This window comes from Pristiophorus japonicus, chromosome 20 (genome assembly GCF_044704955.1).
Source record: "Pristiophorus japonicus isolate sPriJap1 chromosome 20, sPriJap1.hap1, whole genome shotgun sequence".
Taxonomy (NCBI): Eukaryota; Metazoa; Chordata; class Chondrichthyes; family Pristiophoridae; genus Pristiophorus; species Pristiophorus japonicus.
Genome location: NC_091996.1, coordinates 98,996,522 through 99,011,521, shown reverse-complemented (window position 1 = coordinate 99,011,521; position 15,000 = coordinate 98,996,522). Strand labels below are relative to the sequence as shown.

Below are 15,000 nucleotides of genomic sequence, written 5' to 3'. Positions count from 1 at the left end.
AGCAGGGCGCAAAGCCCACGTACTTCTGGAACTTCAATTGGAACCACCTCATCCAGCTGTTCGGCGCAAAAATCACCTGGTCGAAGATGTCATTCTCCCCGAAGCTGTACATGGGAACCAAGTCCGCCCTGCAGAGCAAAGGAGCGGAGGAACAACGTTATCTCTGAGGGAGGAGCGAGAGAGAGAGTGGATGTGTGCAGCTGTGCCTCAGTGGACAGCACCCTCACCTCTGGGTCAGGAGGTCCTGGGTTCAAGTCCCACTCCAGAGACTCGAGCACAAAATCCAGGCTGACACTCCCAGTGCAGTACTGAGGGAGCGCCGCACTGTCGGAGGGGCAGTGCTGAGGGAGCGCCGCACTGTCGGAGGGGCAGTGCTGAGGGAGAGCCGCACTGTCGGTGGGGCAGTGCTGAGGGAGTGCCGCACTATCGGAGGGGCAGTACTGAGGGAGCACCGCACTGTCGGAGGGGCAGTACTGAGGGAGTGCCGCACTGTCGGAGGGGCAGTGCTGAGGGAGAGCCGCACTGTCGGAGGGGCAGTACTGAGGGAGCCCCGCACTGTCGGAGGGGCAGTACTGAGGGAGTGTCGAACTGTTGGAGGGGCAGTGCTGAGGAAGCGCCGCACTGTCGGAGGGGCAGTGCTGAGGGAGTGTTGCACTGTTGGAGGGGCAGTACTGAGGGAACGCTGCACTGTCGGAGGGGCAGTACTGAGGGAGTGTTGCACTGTTGGAGGGGCAGTACTGAGGGAACGCTGCACTGTCGGAGGGGCAGTACTGAGGGAGCGCCGCACTATTGGAGGGCCCATCTTTAGATGAGACGTTAAACCAAGGCCCCATCTGCTCTCTCTCGGGTGGATGTAAAAGATCCTATGGCACTATTTTGAAGAAGAGCAGGGGAGTTCTCCCCGATATCCTGGGGCCAATATTTATCCCTCAATCAACATCGCTAAAACAGATTATCTGGTCATTATCACATTGCTGTGTGTGGGAGCTTGCTGTGCACAAATTGGCGTTTCCCACATTACAACAGTGACTACACCCCAAATGTACGTCATTGGCTGTAAAGTGCGTTGGGACACCTGAGGTTGTGAAAGGCGCTATATAAATGCAAGTCTTTCTTTCTTTTGATGTTTATCGGAGGAGGAGCGAGAGAAAAGAAGATGAAAGTCCTTGCATTTATATAGCGCCTTTCACAACCTCGGGATGTCCCAAAGCGCTTTACAGCTGATGAAATACTTTTGGGGTGTAGTCACAGTTGTAATGTAGGAAACGCACAGGCAATTTGTGCCCAGCAAACAGCACTGCCCAATTAACATGTTTTGGTCGAGGGAGAAATGTTTCACAAAGGACTCTCTTCAAATAGCCCCTAACCCCACCCACCCAACCCCTAACCCCCTAACCCCACCTCCCCCCAGGCCCTAACCCCACCTCCCCCCAGGCCCTAACCCCACCTCCCCCCAGGCCCTAACCCCACCTCCCCCTGCCCCTAACCCCACCCACCCAACCCCAAACCACATCTCCCCCCACCCCTAACCGCACCCACCCAACCCCTAACCCCTAACCCCACCTCCCCCCAGGCCCTAACCCCACCTCCCCCCAGGCCCTAACCCCACCTCCCCCTGCCCCTAACCCCACCCACCCAACCCCTAACCCCTAACCCCACCTACCCCCACTCCTAACCCCACCCAACCAGCGCCTAACCCCACCTATCCCCAGGCCCTAACCCCACCCACCCAACCCCTAACCCCTAACCCCACCTCCCCCCAGGCCCTAACCCCACCTCCCCCTGCCCCTAACCCCACCCACCCAACCCCGAACCACATCTCCCCCCACCCCTAACCGCACCCACCCAACCCCTAACCCCTAACCCCACCTCCCCCCACTCCTAACCCCACCCAACCAGCGCTTAACCCCACCTCCCCCCAGGCCCTAACCCCACCCACCCAACCCCTAACCCCTAACCCCACCCAACCAGCGCCTAACCCCCTAACCCCACCTCCACCCCCAGTCTCTAACCCCACCCCTGCCCCTAACCCCACCTCCCCACCCCAGCCCCTAACCCCACCTCCCCCTGCCCCTAACCCCACCTCCCCACCCCAGCCCCTAACCCCACCTCCATCCCCAGTCTCTAACCCCACTCCTGCCCCAAACCCCACCCACCAACCCCAGCCCCTGACCCCACCTCCCCACCCCTCACTCCGCGCCTGGCTCAGTGCCCAATTTGGGAGTCTGAGGGAGAGTCCTGATCGACAGCTGTTCAAATCCCAAGCATTCGACAAGTGGCTGATTCTGAGGGAGCGTGACAAGGTGGATGCAGAGAGGATGTTTCCACTGATGGGGGAGACTAGAACTAGGACCATGATCTTAGAATAAGGGGCCTCCCATTTACAACTGAGATGAGGAGGAATTTCTTCTCTGAGGGTTGTAAATCTGTGGAATTCTCTGCCCCAGAGAGCTGTGGAGGCTGGGACATTGAATATATTTAAGGTGGAGATAGACAGATTTTTGAGCGATAAGGGAGTGAAGGGTTATGGGGAGCGGGCGGGGAAGTGGAGCTGAGTCCATGATTGGATCAGCCATGATCTTATTGAATGGCGGAGCAGGCTCGAGGGGCCGAATGGCCGACTCCTGCTCCTATTTCTTACGATCTTATTAAGGAGATGTTGCTCTACGTACCCGTGTTGTACAGCCATGCGGATGAACCCTTTCCTGTTCTTGAGTAAGACCGCGTGCTCGCCGGGTCTGCCACTCATGGACTCCGCTGCCCCTCCGACCACGATCACCACGGCATTGCCTGTCCCGCTCTTCGACAGGAGATGGTTGAGGCTGGACCTGCTCACCGAGCACCCACCTGGGGGAAAAGGGAGGGAAATACTTCAGCAGCTTGTGTCTGCAAGTCTCGGCTCGCAGAGAAATATCGTCCCAGTCGATCCTCTGCATCACCAAGTGCCAGGCAGCGAGAGTCTAACCGCCGCCCCTTGGCATTCAGCGGCATTCCCATCACCGAATCCCCCACCATCAACATCCTGGGGGTCACCATTGACCAGAAACTTAACTGGACCAGCCACATAAATACTGTGACTACAAGAGCAGGTCAGAGGCTGGGTATTCTGCGGCCAGTGCTCACCTCCTGACTCCCCAAAGCCTTCCCACCATCTACAAGGAACAAGTCAGGAGTGTGATGGAACACTCCCCACTTGCCTGGATGAGTTGCAGCTCCAACAACACTCGAGAAGCTCGACACCATCCAGGACAAAGCAGCCGCTTGATCGACACGTTACCCACCACCTTCAACACTCACTCCGGCATTTATTGCCCCTCCCGAATGGCCCCTTGAGAAGGTGGTGGTGAGCCCCCTTCTTGAACCGCTGCAGTCCGTGTGGTGAAGGTGCTGTAGAATTTACCAATATTTCGCTGCAGAGGAGAAGAATCCCTTTCTGGACTTTTAAAATGAGTTTAAAGGGGCAGACGAGGCCGGCGGGGGATAAAAGGGGACGCATTCATGGAGACCCCCCCCCAGTGTTTGGACTCATGGGAAAGGGAATTCAAAATGGAGCTAAATTACAGAAGCCTGAGATCCCCTAAACATCTAGGGGAAGGAGCATATCAATTTTAAGATTCTACAACATTTTGGCTGCGAAAAAGAGTTACCGAATACAGGGGCTAACCTCTGTGAAGCAAATTTGTGTATTAAGGATCCCAGACTGTCTGGGGGAACTATGCAGCACCAATTCACCCCCGAAGAGACAATCAAATTACTCAATCAAGCACAAAGGAAATCATGGGCCCAACGAGATGGTCAGGAAACTGGACAATCCAAAAACAATGCAAAACCAGTGATAGCACATTCTCACACCCTAATCGAGTTACTGCTGACTAGCCCACCAAAAACACTGACTAAGGAGACATTTGAAAATCAATGGACAGAACAGTTTAAACAAAGCCCAAGAACTGATTTGGCGCAAAGATAAGGAAGCCTGTTTTAGTATAATTGAAGCCTGTTCTGGCAGTTAGGGATGCTTCTAGAGACACTATTAAGTTAGCAGACTCGTTGCATAAGTTCTACACCAGCCTCGAAAAGTGGGACCCCGAAACATCGGCGAAAAGAATCTCTAAAACCCAGAAGGACAGCACCACGACAGCAAACAGGCTTTCAAAACCACTATCGGAAAGTTGTGGGCCATCGCGACCAATCAAACAGTCAACCGGAACCAACCCGACAAAACCGAAGAAAAACCGAAGATTTTCCACTCTGCAAGCTGGTCCTACGCTACCAAGGGGCACAGACTACAGAACGTGGACAACTAAGGCCAACCCCGGAGTTGGAACTGTCAAAAGGAAATTGGTGAGCATGGCCCCTGAACCCCCAGAGCTATAACTTCGTTAGGGGAATTGGGAGGGGAGAGGCTGGGATAACTTGTGTAAATGTATCTGCATTCTCCTCTTTACCCCATTTAGAGTTTAAGCTGTATTCTTTTCCCCACAGGCTGTAATTTGACATTTTATTCAATGTGTTGTACCCCTCATTGTGTATGGTCTGTGTGTGTTATTAAAGGTGTGCCTTTTACTTCCTTTTAAACACAATAAAGCCATACCTGCTTCCTACCTTGAAACCGATTGTCTGTCCAAATCTGTCACAGTCCCTTCATAATTCCAGTGTCTAGAACCAAGGGTGTGGGAGTGCTTCGGAACATAGAAACATAGAAAATAGGTGCAGGAGCAGGCCATTCAGCCCTTCTAGCCTGCACCGCCATTCAATGAGTTCATGGCTGAACATGAAACTTCAGTACCCCATTCCTGCTTTCTCGCCATACCCCTTGATCCCCCGAGTAGCAAGGACTTCATCTAACTCCCTTTTGAATATATTTAATGAATTGGCCTCAACTACTTTCTGTGGTAGAGAATTCCACAGGTTCACCACTCTCTGAGTGAAGAAGTTTCTCCTCATCTCGGTCCTAAATGGCTTACCCCTTATCCTTAGACTGTGACCTCTGGTTCTGGACTTCCCCAACATTGGGAACATTCTTCCTGCATCTAACCTGTCTAACCCCGTCAGAATTTTAAACGTTTCTATGAGGTCCCCTCTCATTCTTCTGAACTCCAGTGAATACAAGCCCAGTTGATCCAGTCTTTCTTGATAGGTCAGTCCCACCATCCCGGGAATCAGTCTGGTGAACCTTCGCTGCACTCCCTCAATAGCAAGAATGTCCTTCCTCAAGTTAGGAGACCAAAACTGTACACAATACTCCAGGTGTGGCCTCACCAAGGCCCTGTACAATTGTAGCAACACCTCCCTGCCCCTGTACTCAAATCCCCTCGCTATGAAGGCCAACATGCCATTTGCTTTCTTAACCGCCTGCTGTACCTGCATGCCAACCTTCAATGACTGATGTACCATGACACCCAGGTCTCGTTGCACCTTCCCTTTTCCTAATCTGTCACCATTCAAATAATAGTCTGTTTCTCTGTTTTTACCACCAAAGTGGATAACCTCACATTTATCCACATTATACTTCATCTGCCATGCATTTGCCCATTCACCTAACCTATCCAAGTCACTCTGCAGCCTAATAGCATCCTCCTCGCAGCTCACACTGCCACCCAAGTTAGTGTCATCTGCAAATTTGGAGATATTACATTTAATCCCCTCATCTAAATCATTAATGTACAATGTAAACAGCTGGGGCCCCAGCACAGAACCTTGCGGTACCCCACTAGTCACTGCCTGCCATTCTGAAAAGTACCCATTTACTCCTACTCTTTGCTTCCTGTCTGACAACCAGTTCTCAATCCATGTCAGCACACTACCCCCAATCCCATGTGCTTTAACTTTGCACATTAATCTCTTGTGTGGGAACCGCTCATATAAGGTCAGAAGGGAAAGATGACCCCCTGAAAACCACCTCTTACAGTACTCCCACAGTGCTGTCAGTCCGTGTGGTGAAGGTGCTCCCACAGTGCTGTTAGGGAGGGAGTTCCAGGATTGTGACCCAGCGACGATGAAGGAACGGCCGATATATTTCCAAGTCGGGATGGTGTGTGACTGGGAGGGGAACGTGGAGGTGGTGGTGTTCCCATGTACCTGCTGCCCTTGTCCTTCTAGGTGGTAGAGGTCGCGGGTTTGGGAGGTGCTGCCGAAGAAGCCTTGGCGAGTTGCTGCAGTGCATCTTGTAGATGGTGCACACTGCAGCCAGGGGGCGCCGGTGGTGGAGGGAGTGAGTATTGGAGGTGGTGGAGGGAGTGAGTGTTGGAGGTGGTGGAGGGAGTGAGTGTTGAAGGTGGTGGAGGGAGTGAGTGTTGATGGTGGTGGAGGGAGTGAGTGTTGGAGGTGGTGGAGGGAGTGAGTGTTGGAGGTGGTGGAGGGAGTGAGTGTTGGAGGTGGTGGAGGGAGTGAGTGTTGGAGGTGTGGAGGGAGTGAGTGTTGAAGGTGGTGGAGGGAGTGAGTGTTGATGGTGGTGGAGGGAGTGAGTGTTGGAGGTGGTGGAGGGAGTGAGTGTTGGAGGTGGTGGAGGGAGTGAGTGTTGGAGGTGGTGGAGGGAGTGAGTGTTGGAGGTGGTGGAGGGAGTGAGTGTTGGAGGTGTGGAGGGAGTGAGTGTTGGAGGTGGTGGAGGGAGTGAGTGTTGGAGGTGGTGGAGGGAGTGAGTGTTGGAGGTGGTGGAGGGAGTGAGTGTTGAAGGTGGTGGAGGGAGTGAGTGTTGATGGTGGTGGAGGGAGTGAGTGTTGGAGGTGGTGGAGGGAGTGAGTGTTGGAGGTGGTGGAGGGAGTGAGTGTTGAAGGTGGTGGAGGGAGTGAGTGTTGGAGGTGGTGGAGGGAGTGAGTGTTGAAGGTGGTGGAGGGAGTGAGTGTTGGAGGTGGTGGAGGGAGTGAGTGTTGAAGGTGGTGGAGGGAGTGAGTGTTGGAGGTGGTGGAGGGAGTGAGTGTTGGAGGTGGTGGAGAGAGTGAGTGTTGGAGGTGGTGGAGGGAGTGAGTGTTGGAGGTGGTGGAGGGAGTGAGTGTTGGAGGTGGTGGAGGGAGTGAGTGTTGGAGGTGGTGGAGGGAGTGAGTGTTGGAGGTGTGGAGGGAGTGAGTGTTGGAGGTGGTGGAGGGTGTGAGTGTTGGAGGTGGTGGAGGGAGTGAGTGTTGGAGGTGGTGGAGGGAGTGAGTGTTGGAGGTGGTGGAGGGAGTGAGTGTTGGAGGTGTGGAGGGAGTGAGTGTTGGAGGTGGTGGAGGGAGTGAGTGTTGGAGGTGGTGGAGGGAGTGAGTGTTGGAGGTGTGGAGGGAGTGAGTGTTGGAGGTGTGGAGGGAGTGAGTGTTGGAGGTAGTGGAGAGAGTGAGTGTTGGAGGTGGTGGAGGGAGTGAGTGTTGGAGGTGTGGAGGGAGTGAGTGTTGGAGGTGTGGAGGGAGTGAGTGTTGGAGGTAGTGGAGAGAGTGAGTGTTGGAGGTGGTGGAGGGAGTGAGTGTTGGAGGTGGTGGAGGGAGTGAGTGTTGGAGGTGTGGAGGGAGTGAGTGTTGGAGGTGTGGAGGGAGTGAGTGTTGGAGGTAGTGGAGAGAGTGAGTGTTGGAGGTGGTGGAGGGAGTGAGTGTTGGAGGTGGTGGAGGGAGTGAGTGTTGGAGGTGTGGAGGGAGTGAGTGTTGGAGGTGGTGGAGGGAGTGAGTGTTGGAGGTGGTGGAGGGAGTGAGTGTTGGAGGTGTGGAGGGAGTGAGTGTTGGAGGTGTGGAGGGAGTGAGTGTTGGAGGTAGTGGAGAGAGTGAGTGTTGGAGGTGGTGGAGGGAGTGAGTGTTGGAGGTGGTGGAGGGAGTGAGTGTTGGAGGTGGTGGAGGGAGTGAGTGTTGGAGGTGGTGGAGGGAGTGAGTGTTGGAGGTGTGGAGGGAGTGAGTGTTGGAGGTGGTGGAGGGAGTGAGTGTTGAAGGTGGTGGGTAGCGTGTCGATCAAGTGTCGATGAATGGGCACCTGGTTTGAGGCATCAGGTGATGCCTCCTTGTGGGACCTGCGTCCCACCTTAAAGAAAGGGAATAAAGAGGATGTGGAATTTACGTCAACAAACTGTCCATTAATGGTCGGCGCCATAAAAGGAACATACCATCTGCTGGGTACAGCTCGAGCTGGTGTAGGAGGGCGAGAGCAGTGAAGAGTGATGTCACCATAACCCAGCTCGCTGACTGGAGCGTGGGCAGGTACAGCAGGAGCGGTGAGGTCGGGGCGAGGTCGGGGCGAGGTCGGGGCGAGGTCAGGGGCGAGGTCGGGGCGAGGTCGGGGCGAGGTCGGGGCGAGGTCAGGGCGAGGTTGGGGAGAGGTCAGGACGAGGTCGTGGAGAGGTCAGGACGAGGTCGGGGTGAGGTCAGGGGCGAGGTCGGGCCGAGGTCAGGGCGAGGTCAGGGGCGAGGTCGGGGCGAGGTTGGGGAGAGGTCAGGACGAGGTCGGGGAGAGGTCAGGACGAGGTCGGGGTGTGGTCAGGGGCGAGGTCGGGCCGAGGTCAGGGCGAGGTCGGGGAGAGGTCAGGGGCGAGGTCGGGGCGAGGTCGGGGCGAGGTCAGGGCGAGGTCGGGGAGAGGTCAGGACGAGGTCGGGGGCAAGGGAGTGGCCAGTGATCGCGGAGCGAAGTGAGTTTGGGGCCCAGGAGAGGTGAGGGCCCAGGGGCAGCACGGGCCCGGCCCACACTGCGATATGTGGGCGCACTGGGTCCGTGCAGCAGAGCAGGTCTCCAGCCGTCCTGGTTAACCCTTGCCCCTGGACCAAGACCTCGCTCTGTCAAGCCTGTGTGGTGGCTGGTGTACAACGGTCACCCCACGTTAAAACAATCCACCCACAGGCATCTTCCACCCTTCGGGATGTAGTTCGGGATCCGGAATATTAGGTCCTTCACTGAAACACCTGAGAACTCATCCCTTTTTTTGGTGGAACAAAGTCACCCTCGCTTCGAGGGAGCGCCGGTCCGCAGTACCTCCGCTCATGATGTAATCTCTGTAGATAGGGATCCGGAAGAGTCCATGCAATGTTGTTGTGTAGGGGGTGATGGACGGGAAGACCTTGGAGAAGTCAGTGGCCTCAGTGCAGAAGTTGCAGAAGGCGCCAATCGACATTATCCCGTGGGGGTGGTACCCCAGCACGTAATTCTTCTTGGGGCTCAGCTCAGCAGTCCTCACCAGCTGGAGATAAAACAGAGATTAAAGGGGTAGAAGGGTCGCAAAAAGCAGTGACCCAGGAAGTCCGGCTAAGGTGCACCGGAACACTTCCTGTGCACCTTGACCTGACTTCCTGCGCCACTGCTTGTGCGTCACGCTCTGCATGCCAACAGTTAGAAGGTGTCACACTCTGACTGTGTTCAATCGTATGTAAACAACCCCCCCCTCCCGCAGAGATCTCCGCACTCCTCCAGTTGCGGCCTCTTGCGTATCCACAATTCCCACCGCTCCACCATCGGTGGCCGTGCCTTCTGTTGCCTGGGCCCCAAGCCCTGGAACTCCCTCCCTAAACCTCTCCGCCTCTCTCCTCCTTCAAGGCGCTCCTTAAAACCTCCCTCACCTTTCCTAATATCGCCTGATACGGCTATTGTGATGCACCTTGGGATGGTTTTACTATGATGAAGGCGCCGTATGAATGCAAGCGGTAGGTTTGTGGGCGGGTTGAGGGAGCAGCGCTGGTTGACAACGGGGGAGAGGGGGGTCACGACCCCTATTTGCATCTATCAATTAGGCCCCCAGCCAGTTTCGGGCGGGAGCACTGGCCACCTAAGTAGAGATGCGGCTGAAAATCGGAAGGGGCGGGTGTTAAGTACACACCGCCACGGATGCTCACGGATTGGTGGAGCTGTTAAGTTGGGAGTGGCTTAGCCAGTCACATGACGTTTACAAGACTCAATAAAACCCCGGCCAGTTGGGTTCGGGGGATCCACGATGGGGCAGGTGGTTGTGAGCCTGGTGGATGAACTGGTAATGTGTAGAGAGATTGTTAAACCTTTGCTGGTTCTCAATAGCAATGTGTTGCTGTTAATTCTGAAGCAAAGAACCCACGGAACAAATACATCATAGCGGGTCACCAGGAATACCTGTTTTTCAACCCACTTCGCGGTGTGAATGAGGGCGTATAAAAGCCCATCCCCCCTGATTCATTTCACCAGCTCCAACCGTTCAGACTGTCTGTGTCTCCAGGCAGTAAACTTCCTCTGTCGGCAATGTTTAACTCGATGGATCAAGGCCGCCTTCACAGTATCATCCTCTTTATCACCTGAGCAAAGGTTCATCAGTCCTGCTCCACCCTGCTAACTGCGCAGTTCTCCACACGAGGAACCGATAACCTGAAACCGCTGACGAGGAATGGCTGGCTGGCCCCATGTCAGGGCTCAAAGTGTGTCAGAAGGACAAGGGTTCGAGCCCTGCCCGTCAGCAAGGATATATTGGCCTCAGAGGGTGAGCGGTGCTGATTTATCAGGACACCCGGGGCTTCAAAGGTTGCACAGACCGAGCTTGTAGAGTAGGAAGAGGTGTTCTCATTGAAGGGTTTAAGATGATTTAAAGTATTCGCTCGGGTACATAGAGACATCCCATACCCTCTGGGGCTAGGGAGTCCAGAACAGCCCGGCCGTTCAGGGGCGATGTCAGGAAACACTTGTTCACACAAAGGGCAGTGAGAATCGGGAACGCTCTCCCCGCAAAAGTTGCTGAGGTCGGGGGTCAATTGGGAATGTCAGAATAGAGCTGGATATATTTTATTGGCCAAAGGTATTAAGGCGGGCAGATGGAGCTGAGGTACAGATCAGCTCTGATTGGTGGAGCTGAGGTACAGATCAGCCCTGATGGGTGGAGCTGGCTCGAGGGGCTGAATGGCCGCTCCCTGGTCCTATCGTCCTTTCTATGTTGAACACACAATCTCGTGCAGTGCTGGGGGAGTGCTTCATTGCTCGGAGGTGCGAACCTTGATATGAGACAGTAATGGGAACGCAGGAACAGCAGGAGGCCATTCAGCCCCTCCAGCCTGTTCCGCCATTCACTTAGGTCATGGTGGCTCAGTGAGCAGCACTCTCGTCTCTGAGTCAGAAGATTGTGGGTTCAAGTCCCACTCCAGGGCCTCGAGCACATAAATCCAGGCCGACGCACCCAGTGCAGTACTGAGGGAGCGCCGCACTGCGCTGTCGGAGGTGCAGTACTGAGGGAGTGCCGCACTGCGCTGTCGGAGGTGCAGTACTGAGGGAGTGCCGCACTGCGCTGTCGGAGGTGCAGTACTGAGGGAGTGCCGCACTGCGCTATCGGAGGGGCAGTACTGAGGGAGTGCCGCACTGCGCTATCGGAGGGGCAGTACTGAGGGAGCGCCGCACTGCGCTGGCAGAGGGGCAGTACTGAGGGAGCACTGCGCAGTTGGAGGGGCAGTACTGAGGGAGCACTGCGCAGTTGGAGGGGCAGTACTGAGGGAGCGCCGCACTGTCGGAGGGGCAGTACTGAGGGAGTGCCGCACTGTCAGAGGGGCAGTACTGAGGGAGTGCCGCACTGTTGGAGGGGCAGTACTGAGGGAGCACCGCACTGTCGGAGGGGCAGTACTGAGGGAGCGCCACACTGTCGGAGGGGCAGTACTGAGGGAGCGCCACACTGTCGGAGGGGCAGTACTGAGGGAGCGCCGCACTGTCGGAGGGGCAGTACTGAGGGAGCGCCGCACTGTCGGAGGGGCAGTACTGAGGGAGAGCCGCACTGTCGGAGGGGCAGTACTGAGGGAGCGCCGCACTGTCGGAGGGGCAGTACTGAGGGAGCGCCGCACTGTCGGAGGGTCAGTACTGAGGGAGCTCCACACTGTCGGAGGTGCCGTCTTTCGGATGGGACGTTAAACCGAGGCCCCGTCTACTCTCTCAGGTGGATGTAAAAGTTCCCATGGCCACTAGTTTGAAGAAGAGCAGGGGAGTTATCCCCGGTGTCCTGGGGCCAATATTTATCCCTCTATCAACATAAAAAACAGATTATCTGGGTCATTATCACATTGCTGTGTGTGGGAGCTTGCTGTGCGCAAATTGGCTGCCCGTTTCCCACATTACAACAGTGACTACATTCCAAGAGTACTTCATTGGCTGTAAAGCGCTTTGAGACGTCCGGTGGTCGTGAAAGGCGCTATATAAATGCTGGACGTGGCTGATCTGCGCCTCAACCCCGAGGGAGAGGGAGAACGAGAGGGAGAGTGAGAGGGAGAGAGAGAGAGGGAGAACGAGAGGGAGAGGGAGAGAGGGAGAGCGAGAGGGAGAGAGGGGAGAGAGGGAAAAGGGGGGAGGGGGAGAGGGAGAGCTGGGAGAGCGAGAGGGAGAGAGGGAAAAGGAGGGAGAGTGAGCGGGAGGGGGAGCGAGAGGGAGGGGGAGAGGGAGAGCTGGGAGTGAGGGGGAGACTGGAGGTTGGAGAGGAGCAGTTTTGTGGGAGGATGGGCCTCCCCAGTGGCAGGGTCTCAGGCTGAGCGTCTGTCGATCAGTTCAGTGACACTGAGTGCGCTGGAGTGGAAGGGATTGTGAATTGAGAAAGGTGAACGCACCGACACTGGGAAGTAATCCCTCATGTATCTCCACATCGTCCACCTCCTGACCCAGTTCACCCGACGACCTCCTGGAAGACACCAAAAGAGAAAGTGGTGAGACACAGACTGAGACTGCTGGGCGCGGGGCAAAACACTCCTTGCCGGCCATTTTGAGGCGGTAACGTCACCTGGTCGATAAGAACATCAGAAACAGGAGCAGGAGTCGGCCATTCGGCCCCTCGAGCCTGCTCCGACATTTAATACGATCATGGCTGATCTGATCATGGACTCAGCTCCACTTCCCCGCCCGCTCCCCATAACCCTTCACTCCCTTATCGCCCAAAAATCTGTCTATCTCCACCTTAAATATATTCAATGACCCAGCCTCCACAGCTCTCTGGGGCAGAGAATTCCACAGATTTACAACCCTCTGAGAGAAGAAATTCCTCCTCATCTCAGTTTTAAATGGGCGGCCCCTTATTCTAAGACCATGTTCCCTAGTTCTAGTCTCCCCCATCAGTGGAAACATCCTCTCTGCATCCACCTTGTCGAGCCCCCTCATAATCTGATACGTTTCCATAAGATCACCTCTCATTCTTCTGAACTCCAATGAGTAGAGGCCCAACCTCCTCAACCTTTCCTCATAAGTCAACTCCCTCATCTCTGGAATCAACCGAGTGAACCTTCTCTGAACTGCCTCCAAAGCAAGTCTATCCTTTCGTAAATATGGAAACCAAAACTGCACGCAGTACTCCAGGTGTGGCCTCACCAATACCCTGTATAACTGTAGCAAGACTTCCCTGCTTTTATACTCCATCCCCTTTACAATAAAGGCCAAGATACCATTGGCCTTCCTGATCACTTGCTGTACCTGCAGACTAACCTTTTGTGTTTCATGTACAAGTACCCCAGGTCCCGCTGTACTGCGGCACTTTGCAATCTTTCCCCATTTAAATAATAACTTGCTCTTTGATTTTTCCTACCAAAGTGGATCACCTCACACTTTCCCTCTGCCAGATTTTTGACCACTCACTTAACGCCAGCCGATTGTTAGCCCTGCCGACCGGGATATTCAGTTTTGGTGCCATAAGAGGGCGGTGGTGAGCTGAAGTCAGCGTCCCCCAGGTCACTGAGGGCGCTAACGCGGGAGCGCTAACGGAGTTTGGGTTTTCTGAAATCCACCACGCTGACCAGCGCTTAAAAGGGGAGAGTAACTCGGAGCTCCTGTGCATCATCGGAAAAATGCTAAATTTCACATCAGTGGCAAGGCCAGGCAGCAGAGGAAGTCAAGGCCGCGGAAACAACATCGACGGATAGCGTCCCCGACAAACAACGGCTTGCTTGTCCCTTGGAATAGCGCCCCTCGGGCAGGGCTGAGTGCCTGCCATTTTGTGGCCTGAATAGCGGCGGGCGGTAAGTGAAGCGAACCGACCAAAGTTCTTGTGCACAGTGTTAACAGAGAGCGCTGCACATTCACCGACGTCCCGATCTGGGAGACTCTGCAGGGCCAGGCATTTAAACTCAACCGACATTCACGGCCGTGGTGCTAAATTTTCCGAGAGCAGGCGGTAAAACCATTAGCGATCCTTTACCACCAGGACACCGGGGATAACTTCCCCTGCCCTTCTTCAAAATAGTGGCCACAGGATCTTTTACATCCGCCCAAGATAGAGCAGATGGGGCCTCGGTTTAACGCCTCGTTTGAAAGACGGCAGCTCCGTCAGTCTGGACTTTGTGCTCAAGTTCCTAGCGTAGGAGCTTAAACACACAACCCTCTGACTCAGGGGGGTGAGAATATTGCCCTCTGAACCACGGCTGTGACCCAGGTAGGAATGTCTTATCTTGCCAACCAACGTTATCCAGCTGAAACTCTTTTAGAGTCTACCTGCAAAACATAAAACATTTATCCGTGCCACCCGACCTGGATGACACACCAGACATTTACAAGGCCCTTTTTTTTTTTCTTCTTTTTTTTTTGGGCACTAAAATCAAATTTTTGCCTTTTTCCAGTGCCCCCTATAAAAGGGGAGGGGGACACTAAAAGCACCGGCAATTAAAACAAATTAAACTTTAAAACGTAAAATCAAATTAAAATTTGGTTGCCGGGCGTGATGATGCACTCCAGTCCCTCCGGTGCCCACCTCTCGCGGAAGGCCGCGAGCGTACCGGTGGACACCGCGTGCTCCATCTCCAAGGACACCCTGGACCGGATGTAAGAGCGGAAGAGAGGCAGGCAGTCAGGTTGAACGACCCCCTCGACCGCCCGCTGCCTGGACCGGCTGATGGCACCCTTGGTCGTGCCCAGGAGCAGTCCTACGAGGAGGCCCTCGGACCTACCCGCTCCCCTCCGCACAGGGTGCCCAAAGATCAGGAGAGTGGGACTGAAGTGCAGCCAGAATTTCAGGAGCAGCCCCTTCAAATAATGGAACAGGGGCTGCAACCTCGTGCATTGAATAAAAACATGGAACACGGACTCCTCCAGACCGCAGAAATTGCAGGCGGCCTGGGAGTCTGTGAACCGGCTTAAAAATTTGTTGCACGGCAC

General features: G+C 54.9%; 1 protein-coding gene across 1 annotated transcript in view; it reads right to left on the bottom strand.

Moving 5' to 3' along the window:
• Positions 1-12,544, bottom strand: part of LOC139233043 (diacylglycerol O-acyltransferase 2-like) — a 50,806-nt gene extending 38,262 nt beyond the window's left edge. The window contains exons 1-4 of the mRNA XM_070863563.1: positions 12,474-12,544; positions 8,917-9,121; positions 2,673-2,847; positions 1-128 (exon numbers count right to left, since the gene is read on the bottom strand). The exon at positions 1-128 is cut by the window's left edge and continues 75 nt beyond it. Coding sequence (XP_070719664.1) covers positions 1-128; positions 2,673-2,847; positions 8,917-9,121; positions 12,474-12,509 — 544 coding nt within the window. The 5' untranslated portion in view covers positions 12,510-12,544. The remainder of the gene's footprint in view (positions 129-2,672; positions 2,848-8,916; positions 9,122-12,473) is intronic.
• Between the last annotated feature and the right edge of the window lie 2,456 nt (positions 12,545-15,000).